At 31.8% G+C, this 25,846-nt stretch overlaps 3 protein-coding genes across 4 annotated transcripts; 2 read left to right on the plus strand and 1 right to left on the minus strand.

The window, feature by feature from the left end:
- The first annotated feature begins 1,767 nt into the window (after positions 1-1,767).
- Positions 1,768-16,925, plus strand: LOC108905332 (acetylcholinesterase-like). The gene is given in 14 exon segments (XM_023454644.1): positions 1,768-1,877; positions 2,013-2,150; positions 2,214-2,360; positions 2,700-2,859; positions 4,672-4,850; positions 5,083-5,269; positions 5,335-5,488; positions 11,212-11,551; positions 11,652-11,838; positions 11,904-12,011; positions 12,013-12,071; positions 12,321-12,453; positions 16,537-16,675; positions 16,732-16,925. Coding segments are annotated over 14 exon segments (2,172 nt in total). The 5' UTR covers positions 1,768-1,817; the 3' UTR covers positions 16,913-16,925.
- Positions 16,926-17,680: 755 nt separating this feature from the next.
- On the minus strand, positions 17,681-19,387 carry LOC108905339 (zinc finger CCHC domain-containing protein 4). Its single transcript, XM_018708164.2, has 5 exons — positions 18,811-19,387; positions 18,549-18,752; positions 18,193-18,486; positions 17,880-18,111; positions 17,681-17,809 (listed from the first exon to the last, which is right to left on the minus strand). The coding sequence occupies exons 1-5, from the start codon at positions 19,323-19,325 to the stop codon at positions 17,681-17,683; spliced, it is 1,374 nt and encodes a 457-aa protein (XP_018563680.1). The 5' UTR covers positions 19,326-19,387.
- Positions 19,388-20,928: 1,541 nt separating this feature from the next.
- On the plus strand, positions 20,929-22,508 carry LOC108905338 (pre-mRNA-splicing factor Syf2). Of its 2 annotated transcripts, XM_018708163.2 has the most exons (3): positions 20,929-21,474; positions 21,549-21,901; positions 21,982-22,508. In XM_018708163.2, exons 1-2 carry the CDS (start codon positions 21,092-21,094, stop codon positions 21,871-21,873), a joined length of 708 nt encoding a protein of 235 aa, XP_018563679.1. In that variant the 5' UTR covers positions 20,929-21,091; the 3' UTR covers positions 21,874-21,901; positions 21,982-22,508. The 2 variants fall into 2 exon arrangements, with proteins under 2 accessions (XP_018563679.1, XP_018563678.1); XM_018708162.1 differs by lacking the exon at positions 21,982-22,508 and having other exon boundaries at positions 21,549-21,945.
- The last annotated feature ends 3,338 nt before the right edge of the window (positions 22,509-25,846 follow it).

Here is a 25,846-nt window from a genome sequence, read left to right on the forward strand (position 1 = left end):
CGTGAAAATTTTGTTAAAAAATTCCTTGGAACGAGTAACTGCAGATAACTGGCAAAGATGTATACATCATGTACAAAAAGAAGAGGAGAAAATGTGGGAACTCGATAATTTAATTGACGTTACTGTGGAACCTATCGTTATCAATCTAGGAGACGAAGATAATTCATCAGAATATTCAGAGGATGAATTTTAATATACCTACTTTTTTATTTTCTTTATTGTACATTTATACAACACTACATTTACTCACCATAATTTGAATTTTCAAAATACATATATTTTTGTGTGGAATAAAAGTCTATTCATTAAATTTAAATAAATATTTTGATAATAATATTGAATAATTTTATTTGAATTACTAAAAACCCTCTTAACCCGGTTATGATGCTTAAAGTAGCCTCATGTTTTGAAATGCTGTTTTTATATTGTTTACTTATAAGAGAAATGGACCGAGAAATTGAAGCGGCATAGACAAAGACGGATTGTCGGGGATTAAATTTTAGCTACCTGCTACAATTTAGTACAGTCCGATCGCACAAAGTTTTTTTAAAAGTACACCTCATCTATACCGAAAATACATAATATAAAAATATTGAATATAAGTACCAGTACTACATTTATTTACGATTTGCATACATAATAAGCTTTTATTACTCTCTTTCATTTCTAAACAGACTATACATAATTTGATTTCAGGTGTTCGAGGTGTTAGTCACGGTGAAGAGTTGGGTTATTTGTGGGACATGCGCGTGCCTCTTGAATCTCCTGATGATCCAGAAGATGTTACGACGCGTCACCGTTTATTAACCCTGTGGTCAAACTTTGTCAAATACTTGTGAGTACTTATATTCAGAATCGCTTGAAATAATATTTATGAATGATTTATTTTAGAAATCCAACCCCAGAAGTGGACAGTTCCCTGGGTAACGTGACGTGGGAGAAAGTTAGTCCAAATAATTTGGTGTATTTGAACATCAACGATACACTTGAAATGCAGTCGAATCCAAGAGAGTACCTCAAGTGGGAAAGAATTATCGACGTATATGCTATACCTCCATTGGTTAATTACTAATGTATCTTGATAAATAAACTGTACCATTTATATTGTTTATAAGAATTTTATGATATATATACAAAAGGTCGATTATTCAATAATCTTAACATTAAATACAAAAATTATATACAACTACCTGAATCTACAAATTTGTTTGTGATCAGCACTTTCAGTTTTACACGAATTTTCCAATTTTCCGGACAACTTTTCCAACTTTTCTTTCCCTAAATACCTTATCCTCACTATTACGAACATAGAAAAAATTACCACATCAGTCCAGCCATCTCAAGTGACGTGCTTACCAACGAACACTATTTCATTTTTATTTATATAGATTAGTAAATTCGAATTATAAGTTCTGTGTTTTTTGTATTATTAGTTAGATAAAACTTCGAAGGTACCATTTGAGCACCTTCATTTAGATAAACTTTACATATGCCTTGACAATATTTTGCTGATGATTTGTAGGAAATTAATTTTTGGTATTTATAGAAAATGTTTCAAAAGTTGCCTATTCACCAGTTTTAGTGTAATCCATGCAAATGTAAACCAGTTAAAACCACTTTAATTTAAAGTGCTGATATAATAATTTTTCTATTTTGTATGTTCTTTATAAAAAAATAATTATCATAAAGATAAGACTACAAGTACCACAAAAATATCTGCGAAAGTCGAACACTTGAATTTTAACCGAATAAAAAATTACCTATTTCAGATTCTATAAATTGAAAAGCTCGTTCGTTATCGCTATTAATTCGAAATCATGAAGTACAACGGGCTGCTGCTACTGATTTTATGCGCAATAAGGTCATCTGCAGCGGATGTAAGTAATTATTGGCTTACTTATATATATCGAAGTTTTGTAAATTTGAAATGTCTTCCTTATGTACAAAATAGTTATTAATATTTATGTATCTAGTTGAAGTACCACAAATATTACATATTTCTTCATAAATAGGTAGATGACCCGACACTTGTCACTTTACCAGAGGGCCAAATAAGAGGTCAAGCCTTGCAGTCTCCAAACGACAATGTTTATTACGCATTTCAAGACATACCGTACGCAGCTCCACCTATAGGCGAATTAAGATTTCAGGTAAGGATGAAAACGTATGTATTTTTGTTACTTTTTATTTTTATCATTTCAATTCATTTTTAGGCACCTGTAGCGCCAGCAAAATGGGAAGGAATATTAAACACCACGAAAAATGAAAAAGTTTGTTACCAAGGTGGAGACGTCTACATACCGATTCCCGGAATAATCCAAACGGAAGACTGTTTATACTTGAATGTTTACACTCCTCTGGTAAGATGGAAGATAGTTACAATTAGCTGATACTGTAGTCAATTTAATATCAACAATTTTAGACATTGATATCACACTCTTTTAGCCGATGTCTATCACTATTACTACTATTTGGTTAAATTCAAAGAAAAATAGTAAAATATTAATGATTATGAGCTTAAGGAGCGGTGCATTCGTGGCCAAAAACATTTATGTTTTATTTAATTATAAAGTTATGCAAAAATGTGAGTGATACAGGTGTACCTCCAGTAAAATTATACGCCTCCAAATATTAAAGTTGTAGTTACTTTACTGTTTTTTTTTCAAATATCGTTATTATCGATGCATATTTTCTTTTAGAAATCTGGAAATACTTCACAAACCCCATTAGCGGTGTTAATATGGATACATGGAGGTGGATTTGAAACTGGATCTGGAGCTATTATGATATTCAAACCTGGATTCTTCATTGACCATAATATTGTTGTTGTCACGATAAACTACCGTTTAGGAGCTCTAGGTAACTAATAAATATGAAACGCTTTTAGTAAAAATAATAACAATAATGGCATCATTACAATTTCTTTAGTTAGGACCGTTAAAAGGACATTTGGAGAGCTAAAAGTTTAGAGATAATGAGACAACTAAAATAGTGCAAAATTAGTCAAGTAGGTTTTTGGTAAAGAACACCCCCAAGCAGGAGGACCATGTCAGCAAATAAGAAATGCGGTTTCTATAAGCATTCTTATAACATGTGCCCTTAACTTCATTTTACCCCTTTATTTACTTATGATATTTTTTAGTACAATTAGTCATTTTACAAAAAATTATATAAAAAACTGGGGATATGACAATTTTAAGATGTAATAGCACCTTATAATTTTTTCATACAGAGGGATAAAAACGGAATTAAAAAAATGAAAAAGAATTCAGGGTTTATTTCAAGAAGAAAAAATAATAATACAGTTATTTCCAACTGACATAATAAACTCTGTGGATTTTTTAGCGTCCAATTTCTGAATTTTTTAGTGTAAGTAATCCCTAGTATCTCCGCCACTGGCACACGTATTTATACCCAAATTCAGCAGAACCAACTTGATGTAAGTAACTATATAGACCGATGTCAATCATATATAATGATTATTAGTCCACGGGCCCACGTACAAAGAAAAAATGATTACCAGCAAGCTGTAACTTTGCGTGCAGCTTAAGTTAGACGAGTCTCCCAAGATTTGACTACTAGGAAAATTCAACAGTGGTAAGTTGACATTGACATTATGGTTGGTGACAACCAGCAAGCTGATTTTTCTGGGAGGGTTTGGTAATAAGATTTGAGCAAGCTGTAACTTTGCGTGCAGCTTAAGTTTGACAAGTCTCCCAAGATTTGACTACTAGGAAAATTCAACAGTGGTAAGTTTTCCCGTGATTTTCAGGAAAACATGTCAATCTGGCATAGACATGGACTGTTATGACCAGCACTTTTNAATATTGTTGTTGTCACGATAAACTACCGTTTAGGAGCTCTAGGTAACTAATAAATATGAAACGCTTTTAGTAAAAATAATAACAATAATGGCATCATTACAATTTCTTTAGTTAGGACCGTTAAAAGGACAAATAAGACGAACGGTTTCTATAAGCATTCTTATAACATGTGCCCTTAACTTCATTTTACCCCTTTATTTACTTATGATATTTATTAGTACAATTAGTCATTTTACAAAAAATTATATAAAAAACTGGGGATATGACAATTTTAGGATGTAATAGCACCTTATAATTTTTTCATACTGAGGGATAAAAACGGAATTAAAAAAAAATAAAAAGAATTCTGGGTTTATTTCAAGAAGAAAAAATAATAATAGTTATTTCCAACTGACAATAAACTCTGTGGATTTTTTAGCGTCCAATTTCTGAGTTTTTTAGTGTAAGTAATCCCTAGTATCTCCGCCACTGGTACATGTATTTATACCCGAATTCAGCAGATACAAACTTGATGTAAGTAACTATAGAGGGATGGCCAGAAGTACGGAATAAAATTCATATCTTTTGAATGAGTTAATTTTTTTTAAAACGCCGAAACACGTTAACTGATTATAGAAAACTGAATCCAGCCATACCAAAGCCAAACAAGTTTTTTTTCATTTAGAAATTGAAACAACTAGATAATTTACAAAAATAAACTCAATGTCGCAAATGCTGAAAATGTCCTCCATTCACTATTTGGCATTCTCCAAGACGATAGTAAAAGCTGTCCACAGCATTCTGAATGACTTCAGCTGGTAAATTATGCATCTCCGCCCTAATCTTGTNAATAAAGGCTTATTCAGAGGTGGCATTTTACAAAGTGGTACCTCATTGTCTCAGTGGGCACATCAAAGCTATGCAAGATTCTACGCCTTCGAATTAGCTCGAAGTTTGGATCCAAGTTTCACTTCGGATAACTCAGCCGAATTACTGGAACTGTTGCAAAACCTACCTGCTTCCGACATAAACGACAACACAGTTACTGTAAGTTGAATGAATGCATTTTTTTATTTTTTATAGATTGGTAACCAGTAAGAAGTTAAAAACTAAATATAGATCATACACTATAATCAAAATTTGCATAGGCTGCTGTTGGAAAAGAGTCTTCATTATTGGAAAGTTTAATATGGCTGCCTGTAATTGAGGATGCTAGTCAAGATGGNTAAGAAGTTAAAAACTAAATATAGATCATACACTATAATCAAAATTTGCATAGGCTGCTGTTGGAAAAGAGTCTTCATTATTGGAAAGTTTAATATGGCTGCCTGTAATTGAGGATGCTAGTCAAGATGGAGCACTCCTCACGGGTTTATTTCATGAAGACATTAGAACGGGAAACATAAACCAAGTTCCCATAATTATTGGCTTTAACTCTGAGGAAGGACTATCGTTTTTGAATACTGGTAAGATTACGAAAACTTATTCAAACGTCTTATTATTTGATACAAATGTCAACCGATATTTTAAGATCCTTCAGATGTTGAGACGCGTGCGAAATATTTCGACAGTGATTTATCCAACCTCATTAGAAACCAGTTCAATATGACCAAAGAGAACAAACTGACAGCTGGCACTAGACTGAGACAAATTTACACCGATGGAACATTCGAAGACGATCTTGGGCAAGTAGTGAAGGTAACACCCATATATTTTTTAAGCTGCTTTTCGTGTATTTGTTGAAATTGTTACTAGTTCAAGAGGAAATATTTCTCAATGACGAAAAAAATAGCTTATTAACCTTTCATAAAATCTGAACTGACACGTAACTAGACCTTGGAAATTTGGTGGACTTAAGAAGAAGTCACAATTTTGTTATGTGGGGCACTGTCTTATTTTCTCATGTTTGAGAAAATTTACTTCCAAAAAAAATGAAATTCCTGCCAGAAATTACACAAATTTTGTTTTACCATGTTCCGTTAAAGTGACTTCTAACAAATACAGAAAAATCACAACTTCAAATGATTTTCTGAAACTATCTTCCAAAAAAAAAGATCTTCTTGCTTTCACAATGTGTTGCTGCATATTAACCTTTCCGATGTTTAAAGAACATACAAATAATTGAACCAAATGATCGATAATATAATAAAACCTTTGTTTAGTTTTTCAGTGACGACTCGTTTACAACTCCAGCTATTAGGCATGCAAAGTTACAATCCAACTATACCGACGTTTATATGTACCAGTTTTCATACAATGGCAATATGGGAGGTAGAAAGGATATAGAAGTCGCAGGTAAGTTTTCTCTATTCAAGCAATGTTAACAAATACCTATACCATGTAATGTTAGCACATGTATGAATATCTCCTAATCTATATCTTTGAATTATTCTTTTTCATGTTTTAAATGATGACATATTAGTATNGAAAAATTAATTATTATATAACCGAAAGATGGGAAAAAATCAAAATCAGTTAACGTGTTTCGACGTTTTAAAAAAAATTAACTCATTCAAAAGATATAAATTTTATTCCGTACTTCTGGCCATCCTGTATAGACCGATGTCAATCATATATAATGATTATATGATATTTGAATTTTTAATTTATGATTCAATGTTTTCTTTTAAAAAAATCTAATTTATCCTTTTAGCACGATTTTTACAAAGGTTAAGACACCGAAACAAATTTTATATTTGAGATTCAATTTGAGACATAATTGCTCAACGAATACAATACAGGTTCGGAAAGTACCGATGGTCCATCTGCCGTTACGTGAGAGCGATAAAGTAAGACATAGAAATCCATGCGATAGAGAAGGATGGCTATAATGAAGTCGTCTCATANCTATTAATAGTGGTAATGCGTGTACAAAAACTCAGTCCTGTAATTTAAACGGTTCCTAAGATATTGGCAAAAAAATTTAAAAAAATTAAAGTTTTGACACCGTGTATCTCGAAAACGAAAGCCCGGAGAGAAAAATGGAAAAGGAAAATAATGTTTCTTTTTTCAAGAGGAATTTCCAGTTTTCCGTTGCGACACTTATTTAGGAACACCCTGCATACCACAAAAATTGTAATTTTTCTCATTTTTAAGGCAAACTTTCCAATCTTTTTGGCGGACAAGTATATTATTGTGTTATACATTTGAATTATTACGGAAAAAAAATCAAAACCAGATTGCTGGTTATCACCAACCATGTTGTCGTTAAATCGACATCTTCGGGGCGTCGGACTGCAGAAACTTCTCAAGAATTTTGTCGGACAATAAGATACTTTCATTTCAAATCTTATTACCAAACCCTCTCAGAAAAATCAGCTTTCTGGTTGTCACCAACTATAATGTCACCAAATCGACATATCTGGAGTGGCGGACAAACTCAAAATACCCAACATTTTTGTCGGACAAATTTTTTGGGGGGTTTAAAAAGAATATATCTTTCATTTAAACTAAAAAAAAAGTGCTGGTCATAACAGTCCATGTCTATGCCAGATTGACATGTTTTCCTGAAAATCACGGGAAAACTTACCACTGTTGAATTTTCCTAGTAGTCAAATCTTGGGAGACTTGTCAAACTTAAGCTGCACGCAAAGTTACAGCTTGCTGGTAATCCTTTTTTTTGTTTGTACGTGGGCCCGTGGACTATATATGATATTCGAATTTTTAATTTATGATTCAATGTTTTCTTTATCAAAAAATCTAAATTATCAATTTAGCACGATTTTTACAAAGGTTAAGACACCGAAACAAATTTTATATTTGAGATTCAATTTGAGACATAATTGCTCAACGAATACAATATATCTTGATTTCACTAAACCATTTGATAGTTTAGATCTTCTGCTCAATAAACTCTCAAATTTAGGTTTCTCTATCCCTCTGGTAACTTTGTCTCAAATAATTATCATTTTAATACATTGCAACGTCGTGTATACCACAAGGATCTGTATTAGGAGATATTAGGAAACTTGCTATTCCCTTTTTTTCTTAATGACATAGGTTACAAATATACGTGCAATGTTTATTATGGAATTATATAAAATTAAATTGAAAGTACTGAAAGCTGAAATTTTATCAAATCTAANATGGCAATATGGGAGGTAGAAAGGATATAGAAGTCGCAGGTAAGTTTTCTCTATTCAAGCAATGTTAACAAATACCTATACCATGTAATGTTAGCACATAGAGAGTAATCGAGAAGGGTTTTTTAAATGTAGGCATTTTTATTCCTTACCAAATATTTATCCCAGTTTTTCCTCATTTTATTGTATTTTCTATTAAAGTAATAACCTTAACCATTTTTCCACGTACGTTTTAATGTATGAATATCTCCTAATCTATATCTTTCAATTATTCTTTTTCATGTTTTAAATGATGACATATTAGTATTATTGGGTGTTGGGTGATTTTAATATTTCCAATTACGTAATACCGCTCAAGACGTCACTGAACTTAACAAATCTAATCAAGTTAGGGTTAAATTAGCCCCTTAACACTACAAGTAACACTGCCAAATTACAACAAAATTGGGTAAAGGGTATTTAAGATATTTACGAAATATTAATTTTTTTACAAAAGTTTAACACCCTGTAGGTATCTTGAAAACGAAGCATCTGCGGACCAATGTTTATATGAACTTTTTGTCTTAAAATCACTCAAATCTGTTGAATTTATTGTAAATACTTAATTAACACCCTGTATAGTTAGAGTGGTAGGTAACCATGAGAACTCGTAAAGGAATTCTCAAGCGAGCAATATCCAGACTGGGTCCTCTTCCTTTGTCTGAAAGTGAAGTGAATTAACTTTAATTAATTGATTAATTCATATACTCAATATTTTATTTACTTACTACTCCTCTGTTATGTTGAACTACTATTAAGTTCAAGGTGATGAATATGTTAATAAATTATATGCATCAATATTGTTTATTATTTAAGTTAGAACGAAGTAACTGTGTATAAAAAAAAATATGTAAGTTTTTGAGTAAAATTGCTTCAGAATCAGCCTTTAATATTATAAATTGAAAATACAGTCCATTCAATCGATAGTATTCATTAGAGACTGTAGTAGGTTACTTAAATACATGTTTCTTTTTTATACTTTTGTTTTGTACCAGTGGGTTTATAATTGTATTATCTTCTAGCTTATTATTTATACTGTACTGGAGAAGAGATAAAAACACATTTTAATCCAAAAAATCTACTTTATATACAGGCTGTTTCAGGATTAAGACGACAAACTTTAAGGAGATATTCCTCATAAAAAAAAAATAAGAAAAAAATCAAGTATAATTTTTTTTCCAGGTACGCTTCATTTTTGAAATATAGGGCGTTAAAGATTTTTTAAAGAATTCGAATTTTTTAAATAACTTCTAAATGAAGAAGGCTATTTAAGCCAAATTTGGCATGACACATCTTCTTATAAGATACCGTTTTTCCATAGAAGTAGAAGTCCCGCAAGCAACCAGTGGCGAAAATATGGGGACTTAGACTCATTAAATTATAAAAAAAATTAATACGGCCCTACTGAAAATAAAAAATGATGCTGTTTTTAGATAGAACAGTTTGTTATTGACAAAAAGTGTACATTCACTTTTTTCCTAACTCTTATAGTTTCATGGCAAAATTGATTTTTCAGAAGGGTGCTTTTGGATTATATCGATAAACTTTAGGAAGACGTTCCTCAAAAAACCTAAAAAAATATAGTACCTATTAAAATTGGTCTTAGTCTCGAGTATGTGTGAGTCAAATAAGCTATTTTGTCTCCCCTTCCCTTGGGTTTAACCAATAGTATTAAAATTATTTAGGAGATGCTTCGTTTTTGAGATATGGGGTGTTTTTTTTTTAGAAAAAAAAACGATGATGAAAACAACATAAATATTTAAGTACCTAATATCTAATGTGCTGGGTCGTAATGCGACAACGTAACGACCCTTGCAATACTCCTAAATTTTTTCAAGTGGTTTGTAGTCACTTCATTTACTTGTGTTGTGTACTTTTAAATAAAATAAGATGGCAAACAATAGATGAAAATTTATTTGTAAATTGAAACAACCAAAAAATTACCAATTAAAAATGGGCTCCTCCGGACTGTAGACAAGCACGACATCTTCTATTTATGGAGGTAGTGGCCGATCGACACTGAATTGGAGTTAATTCTCGACACGCTTGGACTATTTACTGTCTTAGATCTTCTAGGGTACCAACTGGCACCTCGTAGACTTTTTGTTTAACAGCACCCCAAACGAGATTATCCATCGGTGTCAAGTCCGGTGAACGTGCGGGCCACGCTGTAGGTCCTCCACGACCAATCCATCTTCTGGGATAATTAATGTTTAACTACTCCCTAGGACCTCTACCAAAATGGGCAGGACAACCATTTAGTTGAAACCAACTGTTCATTCGAGTATTAAGCGGAACATCTTCTAACAGATCTTGAAAACAATTTTCAAGGAACTCGGTAAACATGTCAGCATTTAACCGATGCGGAAGGAGGTAGGGACCAACTATAGTGTTGTCCAACACACCCAACCATACGTTACCTACATTGGAATTCATGCTGAAAACTATGTTTCCTTACTGCCCGTGGATTCTCGGACCAAATATGGTTGTTCCTTTGGTTTAAAATTCCCTTTCGAGTAAATGTTGACTCATCTTCCACATTACTTTTTGCGTAAACTGATCATCATTCTCTGCTTGGTTTAACATCAAGTCACAAAACACGCGCCTGCATCGTATGTCCTGAGACAATAAATGTTGCACACGCTGGATATGGTACGCATGGTGTCCATCAACCCGAAGAGTTCTCTAAATGGAACTTGACGAAATACCTAGCTCATAGCTATCTCTTCTGACACTCGTGGATGGATTTTCATCGAAATGGTTTAAAATAGTATTCGATCTTACTTCGTCCTGAAGTGGGGCAAAATGTCCATCAGCATAAGTTGGAATACCGAAAGACCCAGTTTGTCTGAGACGACTGAATGTCGTTGAAAATTGTTCCTTTGCTGGTAGTCTGCGATAAGGAAATCTTACTGCATATTCAAGGCGAGCCGCCGTGGCATTTCCGTCACAAAAACCATATACAAAGTTCATATCAGCATATTCATTGTTCGAAAACATTATTAAACTTATTTTTATTATTAGTTTGAACGCTTTATCTAATGGATAATTTATATAACAATTCGCAAAATAACATTTAAAACGTCAAATTAACATTGCTTGACAGCAGCCTACTCGAAAATTTTTGTCGAGGTTCATTCAAGTTTATCTACAGAATTCAGAAGCACCACCTTTCCGAAAAATCATTTTTGCCATGAAACTATAAGAGTTAGGAAAAAAAGTGAATGTACACTTTTTGTCAATAACAAACTGTTCTATCTAAAAACAGCATCATTTTTTATTTTCAGTAGGGCCGTATTAATTTTTTTNCTCGCCTTTCAGTGGGTTAAAAATAATATCCATTTATTTGGTGGGGACCCCGAAAAAATAACGATATCAGGTGAAAGTGCCGGAGCGGGATCTGTGGGATTACATTTATTAAGTCAACGGAATAAAGGCTTATTCAGAGGTGGCATTTTACAAAGTGGTACCTCATTGTCTCAGTGGGCACATCAAAGCTATGCAAGATTCTACGCTTTCGAATTAGCTCGAAGTTTGGATCCAAGTTTCACTTCGGATAATTCAGCCGAATTACTGGAACTGTTGCAAAGCCTTCCTGCTTCCGACATAAACAACAACACAGTTACTGTAAGTTGAATTAATGCATTTTTTATTTTTTATAGATTGGTAATGAGTAAGAAGTTAAAAACTAAATATAGATCATACACTATAATCAAAATTTGCATAGGCTGCTGTTGGAAAAGAGTCTTCATTATTGGAAAGTTTAATATGGCTGCCTGTAATTGAGGATGCTAGTCTAGATGGAGCACTCCTCACGGGTTTATTTCATGAAGACATTAGAACGGGAAACATAAACCATGTTCCCATAATTATTGGCTTTAACTCTGAGGAAGGACTATCATTTTTGAATACTGGTAAGATTACGAAAACTTATTGAAACGTCTTATTATTTGCCACAAATGTCAACCGATATTTTAAGATCCTTCAGATGTTGAGGCGCGTGCGAAATATTTCGACAGTGATTTATCCAACCTTATTAGAAACCAGTTCAATATGACCAAAGAGAAACAAACTGACAGCTGGCACTAGACTGAGGCAAATTTACACCGACGGAACATTTGAAGACGATCCTGGGCAAGTAGTGAAGGTAACATCCATATATTTTTTAAGCTGCTTTTCGTGTATTTGTTGAAATTATTACTAGTTCAAGAGGAAAAATTTCTCAATGACGAAAAAAATAGCTTATTAACCTTTCATAAAATCTGAATGGATCTTCCAAAAAAAAAAGATCTTCTTGCTTTCACAATGTGTTGCTGCATATTAACCTTTCCGACGTTTAAAGAGCATACAAATAATTGGACCAAATGATCGATAATATAATAAAACCTTTGTTTAGTTTTTCAGTGACGACTCGTTTACAACTCCAGCTATTAGGCATGCAAAGTTACAATCCAACTATACCGACGTTTATATGTACCAGTTTTCATACAATGGCAATATGGGAGGTAGAAAGGATATAGAAGTCGCAGGTAAGTTTTCTCTATTCAAGCAATGTTAACAAATACCTATACCATGTAATGTTAGCACATGTATGAATATCTCCTAATCTATATCTTTGAATTATTCTTTTTCATGTTTTAAATGATGACATATTAGTATTATTGGGTGTTTTTAATATTTCGAATTACGTAATACCACTCGGGACGCCACTGAACTTAACAAATCTAATCAAGTTAGGGTTAAATTAGCCCCTTAACACTACAAATAACACTGCCAAATTACAACAAAATTGGGTAAAGGGTATTTAAGATATTTACGAGAAATATCAATTTTTTACAAAAGTTTAACACCCTGTATCTTGAAAACGAAGCATCTGCGGACCAATGTTTATATGAACTTTTTGTCTTAAAATCAATCAAATCTGTTGAATTTATTGTAAATACTTAATTAATACCCTGTATAGTTAGAGTGGTAGGTAACCATTAGAACTCATAAAGGAATTCTCATGCGAGCAATATCCAGACTGGGTCCTCTTCCTTTGCCTGAAAGTGAAGAGTGAAGTGAATTAGCTTTAATTAATTGATTAATTCATATACTCAATATTTTATTTACCTACTACCAGAGCTAAGAGTATCTTAAAAATAGATCGTTTTAATGATCTAAGATCAAAGATCTGATCTTAGATTTGTATCTAGATACTTTTTTAAGGACTAGATCTTAATCTATTTAAAATAAATCCTTTGAAAAAGATCTGAACTTATGATCTAAATTGAAGGATCTTAGATCCTGAAAAGTATCTAAGATCCCAAAAAATATCTTAGATCTCTTCAAGTGCTAGACAAATATCCCTATATTAAGCAACTTTTTTTTTAAATTTAATGCCTCATTGGCATCATCAGCCTCAGTTGAAAGAATGTTCTCGTTTGCTACTTTTATCAATGCCTCCAGGCGCAGTACACTTTCCGATAAAAATTTTGAAAATTTAGTTCTACTTAAGGCAAATTCATTATGTACATAAGAATAATGTGTAATGTTTTCTAAATGATCTGAGAAATTTAATCTTAGATCTCCTCCAACGATCTAAAATATTTTTTTGATCTTAGATCATATTTAATGATCTAAGATACTGATCTTTGTAAAAAGNTTTGAGTTATCTTGAAAAAGCCCTTTGTTTTATCTTTTTCCACCCTTGGCCGGGGGTTGAGCAAAAAATTACTCTCACTTATTGTTATAATATACCTTAAACTAACTCATATCAAAAATTCAGCCAAGTTGGCAAAATTTCGAATTAAAGGCTTAGTTAATTGGACTATGAAATAACATTTTATGAATCATTTACTTTAGAAATCCAACTCCAGAAGTGGACAGTACCCTGGGTAACGTGACGTGGGAGAAAGTTAGTCCAAATAACTTGGTGTATTTGAACATCAACAGTACACTTGAAACGCAGACGAATCCAAAAGAATACCTCAAATGGGAAAGAATTATAGACTTGTATGCCATACCTCCATTGATTAATTACTAATGTATCTTGAGAAATAAACTGTATCATTTATAATATGAGAATTGTGTGTGCTATTGTACCATAAACATTGATTACGGTTAATACGATAAAAGTGATATTACTATTGTAATCGCTTAAAAAGTTTTTAGCTTGTTTTAGCTATCATTTTAAATTTTTCCTGAGTACGACTCTGAACGCTTTCAAAATATCTATTGGATGGAGTCATAACAGTATAAAAGTAAATACAGCACAAAATATCCAACAATTATTATTTTTTTATTAGGTACAACTTTTTAAATTATTGACTAAAAAAAATTGTTGGATATTTTGCGCTGAATTGACTTTTATACTGTTATGACTTCCTCCAGTAGATATTTTGAAAGCGTTCAGAACCGTACTCAGGAAAAATTTTAAATGATAGCTAAAAACCTTTTTAAGCGATTACAATAGTAATATCATCTAATTCAGAATTAAAAATGACTAGATTTGGTCATAAAAATAGCAGCGACATATTTAAAAAAATTAACCTGATGATGGCCCCTCGAAGACGAAACGTCAGATTGTAAAAATATTGACGCCATTGGATAGAGCGAAAAGAATGGCCATGCAAACATGCAATTTATTTTAAAATTCGTTTTCAAATAAAGCCCGAAAAAAATGAAACGATTTTGCAAAATTTCAGGTTTTCGGGTTTCATGTCAACAGTAGATCGACTTTGCAGTTAATACTTTGTATTGCTGAAATCTCAAATCATCCAGAGATAATTTATAATTTGTGCATTTGTAATTCGACTTAGATGTTATGTTTAGTACAAAAATAAAGTTTTGGGTCAAACAATGAGACAAAGTTTTTTTTTTGTATATTTTTCCGTAGAATTGAATGGTGTAATCAGTTTTTGAATTTTTTGTATTTTAAACAAATTATCGACAATTACTGAAAAATTCATTGTTGCAAGTAATTTTTTTTGCATTTTTGAATATGTTTTTGAACTTGATTACAGATTTCTTTATTTCACCAAAAAGTATATTATGTCGAAACGAAAAAAATTATAACCGGCAGAACTCTACGATGATTTTCCTAAGTAGATTTGTTTTTGAAATAGTGTTTCAGACCGGAAAAAATTAATATCTCGGAAACTTCTCAAATGTTTTATCTAAAAAAAAATGTGGTTATTTAAGACGCAGAAAAGTATAGCTTCACCAAGTTTCGTCAAAACTAAGTTATTTTTGCGGAAATGAGAAATAAAAAACGAAAAATCAGAAAAAAACTGTTTTTCGCATTTTTCTCGGAAATTTTGAGGTTATCGTAAAAACATACTACAACTACTACAAAAGTTGTATATTTTTGCATTATCTACAACTTACTACTTTTTTGTTTGACGTCAACTTTCGCCAGAAATCCCAGTGATACAATTTTTCACAACTTTTCAACCCCCAAATTAACCATCCGCCTCCCCTGCTCACGCATTTATTTTTTTTAGGTTCATTATAAGCCCTTTTACCATTTCACTTATAAAAGTACAGGTAACAATTTTTTTTCTTCAAGTGTAAGTTGATTGGACTACTATCAAATATTATGTTTAAAAATGTTTAAATTTGTGTTCGTTTAATGAATTTAAATGTGGGTTTCCGTTATAGGGGCCTTAACCTATAATAAAAGCTTTTTTGGTAAAAATCTAAGTTCTTCCACAAATTGGTAAATTCCTGAATGCAAGGGCAATATGAAATTAAAATATTGTAAAGTAGTGTCCTCAAAAGTTAAATAGGTGGGGGGGGGGACTTCATATTATATTAAAAACAGTAATGTTATTAAAAGGTAGATATGATATTTAAAGGTGTAGTAGCCTTTTTTCAAAATTACATTGATTTAGTTACTTTCCTTTTATTTTTTTTATAGAAAACAACAAAATATATTATAATTATAAATTNTAAGATATTTTTTTGATCTTAGATCATATTTAATGATCTAAGATACTGATCTTTGTAAAAAGATATTTTATAAAAGTATCTTGTATCTGAGATCTTTCTAATGTCAAATGATCTTTTTTAAAATTATCTATAGATACTTTTCAAAAACGATCTAATACCTTTGATCTAGATCCTTTTTAAAAGGATCTCTCCCAGCTCTGCCTACTACTCCGCTGTTATGTTGAACTACTATTAAGTTCCAGGTGATGAATATGTTAATAAATTATATGCATCAATAGTTTATTATTTAAGTTAGAACGAAGTAACTGTATAAAAAAAAATATGTCAAGTTTTTGAGTAAAATTAATTTGCTTCAGAATCAGCCTTTAATATAAATTGAAAATACAGTCCATTCAATCGATAGTATTCATTAGGAACTCTAGTAGGTTACTTAAATACATTTTTCTTTTTTATAATTTTTTTGGTACCAAGGGGTTTATAATTATTGTATTATCTTCTAGTTTATTTATGATTTGTACTCTACTGTACTGGAGAAGAGATAAAAACACATTTTAATCCAAAAAATCTATCTCTACTGCGATAAATCGTTACAGTAGTTTCGATAACAAATTGACTTATTCTTTCCTTAGAATTATATGTCAACAAAGATTGTACTACCTACCTACATAATTTGATTTTAGGTGTTCGAGGTGTTAGTCACGGTGAAGAGTTGGGTTACTTATGGGACACGCGCTTGCCTCCTGAATCTCCTGATGATCCAGAAGATGTTACGACGCGTCACCGTTTATTAACCCTGTGGTCAAACTTTGTCAAATACTTGTGAGTATTTATATTCAGAATCGCGTGAAATAATATTTACGAATCATTTACTTTAGAGATCCAACTCCAGAAGTGGACAGTTTCCTAGGTAATGTGACGTGGGAGAAAGTTAGTCCAAATAATTTGGTGTATTTGAACATCAACAGTACACTTGAAATGCAGACAAATCCAAAAGAATACCTCAAATGGGAAAGAATTATAGACTTGTATGCTATACCTCCATTGATTAATTACTAATGTATCTTGAGAAATAAACTGTATCATTTATAATATGAGAATTGTGTGTGCTATTGTACGATAAACATTGGTTACGGTTAATACGATAAAAGTGATATTACTATTGTAATCGCTTAAAAAGTTTTTAGATTGTTTTAGCTATCAATGTTTAGTCAATGTTAGTCAATGTTTAATCAATGTTAGTTTAGCTATCATTTTAAATTTTTCCTGAGTACGGCTCTGAACGCATTCAAAATATCTGTTGGATGAAGTCATAACAGTATAAAAGTGAATACAGCACAAAATATCCAACAATTTTTTTACTACTATTAGCAATACTAATTAGAAATACATAATAAAACATTTCATAAATTCGTCTTATTTTTTTTATTAGGTACAACTTTTTAAATTATTGCATTAAAGCGTTCAGAGCCATACTCAGAAAAAATTTTAAATGATAGCTAAAAACCTTTTTACGATTACAATAGTAATATCTAATTCAGAATTAAAAATTACTAGATTTGGTCATAAAAATAGCAGCGAAATATTTAAAAAAATTAACCTGATGATGGTCCCTCGAAGACAAAACGTCGGATTGTAAAAATATTGACGCCATTGGATAGAGTGAGCGGGGTGGGGACTTCATATTATATTAAAAACAGTAATGTTATTAAAAGGTAGATATGATATTTAAAGGTGTAGTAGCCTTTTTTCAAAATTACATTGATTTAGTTACTTTCCTTTTATTTTTTTTTTATAGAAAACAACAAAATATATTAAAATTATAAATTACTCTACATGAATTTTCTTTTTCTTCATTCGTTTATCGATTTTCTTTTTCCTTCTATTGTTTAATGCAATATTCATAAGTGGACATTCGCTTTTCTTATGTCCCTCTTCTTTACAGTGAAAGCATCTCTAAAATAAAAATATGGCAAATTTGTAGAGATTCTGTGCTCAATTATCATTAATTTATTTTATTATTTACCTTGGAAAATTTTAAAATAAGACATTTATGCTCAACTTGTGTACATCTTTCACATTTTCTGCAATGCTTCCAAGTAGGTTTAACACACCTTTTACAAATTTCGCAGTGTACGTACGACCTTCCATCTTTCGACGTACAATTGTTGCACAAACTGCAATGTTTATTTTCAAGGGAAACCCATCTGTTACACAGCGGGCAAAATTTATATTCATCTTCAGGTAATTTTATCAATCTGAAACCAATTAGTCAATTTTAAAATGCACAAAGGTCAATGTTTTGGAAATAAAAATAATACAATGAAACATTTACTTGCCTTGGATTAACATTAGTAAAAATTCGTACAGGTGAACCTTGTTTCCTTCCTTTTGGACCATTTTGAAATGAGGAATGATTGTCATAAAGGACTTTATAGTCCAACATTTTAAAATTCGGTAAACTGTTTAAAATTTGAGGTTCCATAAAATATGGAAAAACCCAGAACATCGGAAGATCACTCTTTGTTTTATGAATACTCTTATATTCATTGTTTATTGTCGTAAAAGTAAATGCAAGTGGTTCCACTCTGCCTCCAAAGGGTGGGTCTGTAATTAAGACCGTATTTTTCCCTCTAAAATTAAATTATTCGTATATTATAAATATCCTTCAGGCACTAAATGATAAGACACCTACTTACTAGATTTTAGAAAGTCCTTAAAAACATTTCCGGCTTCTGTAAAGAAAAAATGATGATTGAAAGAATTGTACCAGACATATTCTAGAGGTCCAAAAAAGCTGTGGAATCTACTGTCAATGTCTAATAATATGCTGTTCATGTCATCACAACTACTCCTTATATGTTCATGAATTCTTGGCGTTCCTATACAAATAACGTCTCTAAAAAAATTTGTTAGTATAAGTAATGCAAGGAATTTTAATGTTTGGTTTACTTTACTTGTAACCGAGTTGAGTAAAGATATCTACAATAGTTTTTACTGACAATTTTGAAAATAAATATTGAGCTTCTTTCTTAGTGTTTTCCGCAGGCAGTAGAATTTCAGAAGGATGGTTTAACTGATAATCAGTCAGTCCTCGTAACAAATTATGATCACTGTGTTTAGATTCACTCATCTCCAACACAAACTCTGAACAATTGTGGCAGTATAATCTCTTAGTCGGAGGTAAACCAATCACTTTGTTCAAAGTAACAAAAATTTTTCTGTGGTTAATATTCTTTAAATATTTCATCGTTTCCTGCTCCCAAATTTGCTTTTTGGATAGAGTTAACTTATTTCTTTCATCTTCCCACAGGAAGAAATTGCAATGCTTTCGTTCTCTGCATGCCGAACAAGCGAAAAAATTTCTCCTTACTCCTTTCACTTCTCTGGAAAATAAAATTGTTGGCCCATGTATGCACTGAGGATGATCTTTTAAGTCTTTAACTATAATTTCTATATTTCCTTTAGTCATAACTTTGATTTAAATTAACAGGAAGCATTTAAAACGTATATAACCTCAATAGGTTTTGAATAGTGATGGGACTACTCGAATGAAAATTATCGATTATATCGATTATGAAAATCTCTCGAGATATCTCGAGTGGTCATATAGAATCATTCGATTATTCGGATACGAATGACAGTGGCCACAGCGTTACTAATACGTGCACTACTCGAGCGAGTGCGCAGATGTTTCGATTGTTCCAACGCTCTAACGAGCTACAACATCTCGAGATAAGACGGCCGAGAGGATAGATGAGACAATCGAATATCACCGCACCGACATACAAGAAAACAGGTATGCAGGAATTTTATGAGTGGCATCGCGGGGGGTTAGATGGGAGCTTTATTTAGCGGGGATAAAAATTCATATGAATGAAAATAATACCAAATTATGTTTTCTATATAATTTTTTTTTTCAAAAAAATCCCAAACAATGGACCTCTTTAGGCGGCGACTACTCATTTTAAACACATGCTGCTGAATCACTCAACTGGCAACGAAGAAATATGGAAGAAATGCCCCAATCCGCGACAGTCATTCATTTACCTAACGTCAACATGTTTCGCATATGATTTGGGATAGACCGGAAATTTTCAAAGTGAACTTTCGATTATTCATTCGAATGATCATTCGATTATAAAATTAATTCGAATGGTAACCTCTCGATTATTTAATTCATTTGATTATTCCCATCACTAGTTTTGAAGATAACAGAAGTGAAGTATACAGCAAAAATATGTCATTTATTTTAGGTTCATTCGATTCACACATCTAAATCAAGTTTAATGTAGCCTTAGAGCATAATTACTGGAGGTAGCGTCTGAGTAGCCGAGAGTGCAATGTTATCTCTCTCTAGCAGCACGCGATTGCATGTTGCAGAGAGAGATAGCAAATACACTCCTATACCCCTCTGTCTCTAAACCTCCCTACATTCTCGGGCACTGGGACGCGGCCTCCAGCCTCCAGTAGTATATGCTCTAAGAATGTAACAGCTTAAAGGTAACAATAATAATGAAGTCCAGGTTTATGTTTTATTACATTCACGTATTTCATAAACATTTGAGCTACACAACATATTTAGTACAATCACTGTTGGTGATAAATATTAGTGATCATTTAATTTTTAATTTTTTTATGTTTATTGAAAGTTGGAAAGAAAGTGATTATTCAATTCATGGTATTAATATTTCCGCGTTCCCTTCATCAGCGGCTATTGGCTGCATCCGTCAATTTGCGTTGTTAGTTTTGTGAATAGTCAATAAATAGATGCTCAAATTTTCATTAAATCATAGTAGATTAGGTTAATTTGGTTAATAGATTAGCTTAAGTTTTTCTGTATATAAAACGTACTAAAACGACCTAAATTGTAAAAATAGTTCAATTAAAGTAATCTTTGGTACATGATCGTGAGACGCGTGATCCTATACTTATCTAATCTATTAATGCTGAATGCTCCTAAACTTCTCCAATCTAAGCCATTCTAAATTTTTCAAAACTATGCATCTATGCATACTCTGTTTTTTTTTTTAGATTCTAGAGCTAACTTCTCTCTTTTTGTTTGATGACATAGGTTTGACGTTTGTATCTTAACCTACACAGTTCATTTGTTTCATCCAAATTTTGCCCAAAATCTTTTATTTAATAATATTCGTGAAGTTAAGCGTCTTCTGTTATTTTTTGTATCGATTGAAATATATCTCAGTAAACAAGTCCAGAATACAGCAACCCAATAAAATGGATACAAGTATAATAAACGAAGAGAATACTGGTGAAGGTAAAACGTTTGCTCAGAAACAGGCAGAACGTTTGAAGAAACTAAGAGATCTTCACAGATTAAGGAACGAGGCACGTAGTCATAACCACCAGGAAGTTATAGCAGAAGATGCAAGGAATAAATTACCATCGAATTGGGAGAACCGAAAACGTAAAGCAGAGTGGATATTAAATGACCAGAAAGAAAGAGAAGAGGCCGCTAAAAAGGGCGAAGATTATGATAGAGTAAAACTATTAAATGTTTCTGCTGTGGAAGCTGAAAGGTTGGAGAAGTTGAAAAAGAAGAAGAACCCCGACCAAGGTTTCTCAGATTTTGAAGCAGCAGCTGTTCGGCAATATAACAGGTAGATTTTTTTGCTCTCTGAAGTTTATATTTATAACAAAAATGTGCACAAGAACTAACGTTAGTTGTTTACAGATTAATTAAGGGATTGGCTCCCAAAGATATGGAGGTTTATGAAGAACAAAAGGCTAAATATGGAGATGCATTTTATGCTGGTCTGAATACAATTGTGCATGGCCTGCATAAGGATAGACCCGCAGCAGTTGACAATCTTGTAAAGAGCGTAGAAGAACAGATCGCGAAACGAAGTAAATATTCCAGGAGACGTATACATAATGACGATGCTGATATTGACTATATCAATGAAAGGAATGCCAAATTTAATAAGAAAATGGACAGATTTTATGGTGAACATACCGCGGAGATTAAGCAGAATCTTGAGAGAGGGACTGCAGTGTAAAATATTTATATTAGAATTACCTATTAAGGTATTTATAAATATGATTCTTATGTTATATGATTATCAAAATATATAATATACTTTGTACTTTATTTAATAATATTCTAGGTCGGATTAGGAAGATTTATAAGAAAAAAAACATATATTGTGCTCTGTTGTAATAGTAAAGCAACCAATTGAATCTACCATAATAGTAATGTGTGAAAAAGATTACTATATTAGTTTGTTACTTGGATTTAAATTTAGTTGTAAATATAAATGATAATGAATTGACAGTAAATATTTTTTTATTTTTTTCTTCTAAAGCAGTATTTTCCAAACTTTTTGAAATTAAAAATTCAAATTGTACTTGTGTGCATTATAAACAATTAACTTTGAAGTTTTCATCGAGAAATCATTGGGGCATTGTGATGTAGAAGATCCAAGCATTGGTGAGCAGAGGCAGCTTTAACCATTGCGAGGCCCCGGGCGGCAGACCTTTGTGAGGCCCTTGTTCTTTGTGAAATGTACATAAATCGAATTTCGGACGATTTAAGAGAAATGCAAAAGTAATTTTTGAGTTTTAAAATATTAAGGGGTTTTTAAAATTTAACACATACAAAGACGACAAATTTTTAATAATGATAAAAAAGAGGTGCGAGATTCAAAGATATTTTTCAATTACGTTTTACAGTCAAATTACAAAAAATATTATCCACTGATAAATTAATCAATTTTGATATCAGTCATTAAATAAATCTAAATGAGAAATTTTATTTAGACACCTATGTACTACCTACTTTTAAGTATTAATATATTTACTATGAATTAACCAACTTTATTTTATTGTCATATATTTATAACTAATAGCTAAGGATAAAATAAAGTTTCAAAAATAAACTTTTTTTACTTGGGTTGTTGTGTGATGCCCCTCCAAGAGCGAGGCCCCGGGCGATTATCCTGCTCGTTGCCCCCTAAGGCCGCGTCTATTGGTGAGAATTGCAAGTTATTAGGCATATAAATGCTTAAGATAACTTAAGCTTTGCATAGATATCGCAAGGGATTGTGAGGAAATTACTTCGGAAAAATAAACATTGGATAGTAAAGGAGCACAAGAGTCACTTGAAGAATAACAAAGGTCAGATACAGGACATGAAATAGACCTATCTAATACCAGAATTTTAGTTATGTGGAGAAGATTTTGACCAGGACTACAAGGAGGCGATAGAAATCCAGAAGAATCAAAATAATTCCAATTGAGACGAAGGGTCATTGACTACAACAAGCCATGCACCAAGAGACCATGGACTAGTGCATACAGCAGATATAAATACACACCCAAGATTTTTTTCTACCTAGAAAAAGTACGATATGTCTCTCAAAACATCAAGTAACCTAAACTGATGACTTGGCAACCAGCTCGGAAATTGTTCAGCCTTTAACGCGGAAGCTTGTAAACCAAGCTAGTAAAAAAAGTGTTCCAGACAAAAGTCGCATCAAATCAGTTTGTCCATATTTCCAAATTGTTTTCGGTGTCCCATTTCTTCTGGGTGTTATCTAAAATGGAACATCCGATGTTATTTTTTGTTGAATGTAAGGACTTTCACACACGGATTCATCAACGAGGCATAATGTTAGTCTGACTAGTGGAAGTTGTGCAAAAATTTTGCTCCTGTGTTGCGTGAATTTAAATAAAAAGCGTAGTCCCATTCACAAAAAGTGTGTGAAGAAGGCGCAACTATTAATTATAATGCCACGTCTATTGTCTTGTGGTTAAACTATTATGAAGCACTGGAAATACTTATAATAATATATTGCAATTAAAAAAATAAAATGCAATGAACTTAATAAACTACACCTTAAGTTGCACGATTTTTATGCATGTCATGTGGCAGGTCTAAATTTTGACATAACTATTAGCGCAAGTAAAAGGTGCAAGGGAATCGCATTTTTTGTGAATACGTTTACACGGGCTCAAAACTCCTTAGTCCGACTAACGCCTTACGCCCCTTTCATGAATCCGGCTGTTAGTGTACAAATATTAGGTCTACATCGTACTATTTTACTATTATTCAAAATTTTAAAGAAAAGCAAATTTTCAGCATCCTGGAATATATCAAATATGTTTTTCTAAAATAAAACATGATAACAAGATGCATTTCTCATCATTAACTTATTCGAACATGAAAAAATGTTTACTCCATTACTTACTCAATACATTTCAAACAGAATGATTCAATTTTGAATCATAGTTAATTTTATTAATCAGAACCCTCTTTTTGAAATTCGCAAAATTTAATTTTTTTTATTGCATTTCCATCATGGTAAGTCAAAGTCTTGGTTTGTGAAATATTTTTCGAAAATGTGACAAATATAAATTAGATAATATTGTACTCTTAGTTTGTACTTTAATATCCTGAATATATTAAAAACCTTGGAGTTACATTTAATTAAAAAACTTACGTTTAATAAACATCTGAAATGAATTGTGCAAGCAGCAAACTTGGGTTCATTCTTAGGAACTCCAGGGGTTTTACATGCACATACTAGTATATTGTTCCTACTTTTTTATGCCTTCGTACAATCCAAACCTGAATATTGATATGGAATCCTGTCTATACCCAGAAAATTTTCATAGGTGTTTTTTAAAACATATTTCTCATTGAATCGACAGATATTTTCTCATCGGCTATAAATAATACCTAACAATTGTATATTGTATAATTTATAATTGTCTTTAATATATGTTTATAGATTTTATATTTTAATGTCGATGTATTAATTGTATTTAAAGTTGTTCAAACTATTTTTTTTTTTGTATTTAGCATTGTGTAATGTATTGTAACTATGTTGTTTGGTACCTACATTTCTAAAATAAAAAATAAAGTTGAAGTTTTTTATTTTGTTACTATTTCAGTATTAAAAAATGGGTGCCATATAGAAACAGTATTTCAAATTCAAAAAAGCCCCATAATTAATTAGTTAGATTTTCCTCCAATCGAACAAAATCTTTTCTTATAGGTATTTATGAAAAGTAGTTTTTTCATGCTCAACATTGAAAAAAATACGAAACAAGAAATTTATCTACACATTCTTATAAATTATTAATATAATATACAGAGTGTCCAGTAAGTAATGGATAACCTTTTAACCGTGGATGGGGGACCCTAAGGTAAATTGACTTTTGTTTTATTACAAAGTCCCTTAGTTTTTCAGTTTTTTCATTTTTTTTTTCAAAATTTCCGCCATAGGTATTTTATTGGTCACTACGGCCACAAGAGAATGTATTATCTTTCAGTTATTTTGCGTAATATTCTTGAATTGTGTCATTATCAGATGCTTATCAGAATTTTTAACTAGCAATAGTAGTTCCTGTTTAAAAAAATCTTCAACTTAAATTTTACGTTAGTCAGCGAAGATACAAACGAAAGCTCCGAAGGGCATTCATATAAGAAGGTGCAGAGCCTGCATCAGGGAAGGCAGCAGACAATTTGAACATTTACTGTAATTTTTAAATAAATTAAATAATTGAAAGATAATATGTTCTCTTGTGGCCGAATAGTGACCAATAAAGTAACCTATGGCGGAAATTTTGAAAAAAAAAAAAACTAAATAACTGAAAAACGAAGGGACTTTGTACTAAGACAAAAGTCGATTCTCTGAACGACCTTAGGATCACCCATCCATGGTTAAAAGGTTATCCATTATTTAACGGACACCCGATGTAGGTATCAACCAGGTTAAATGATCTTTTTTTTTAATAAATCTAGATATCTGTGATTGAAAATTTTAAACTTCTGAGGTCTGTAATTACTATTTTTCTATTTGAAATGAATTAAATGGATAATGGAGATGTTTTTTATGCTTAAATGAATGTTTAAAAAAGCACCAGAAAAATCAAACCCTCTGTAATCGAAAATAACTTCTAGTGATGTACAATTCCATCGTTTGGGTTGTAAAAGGAAATTGTGTAATAAATAAAGCAACAAGGTCC

Source organism: Anoplophora glabripennis, unplaced genomic scaffold (assembly GCF_000390285.2).
Source record: "Anoplophora glabripennis isolate ALB-LARVAE unplaced genomic scaffold, Agla_2.0 scaffold328, whole genome shotgun sequence".
Lineage (NCBI taxonomy): Eukaryota > Metazoa > Arthropoda > Insecta > Coleoptera > Cerambycidae > Anoplophora > Anoplophora glabripennis.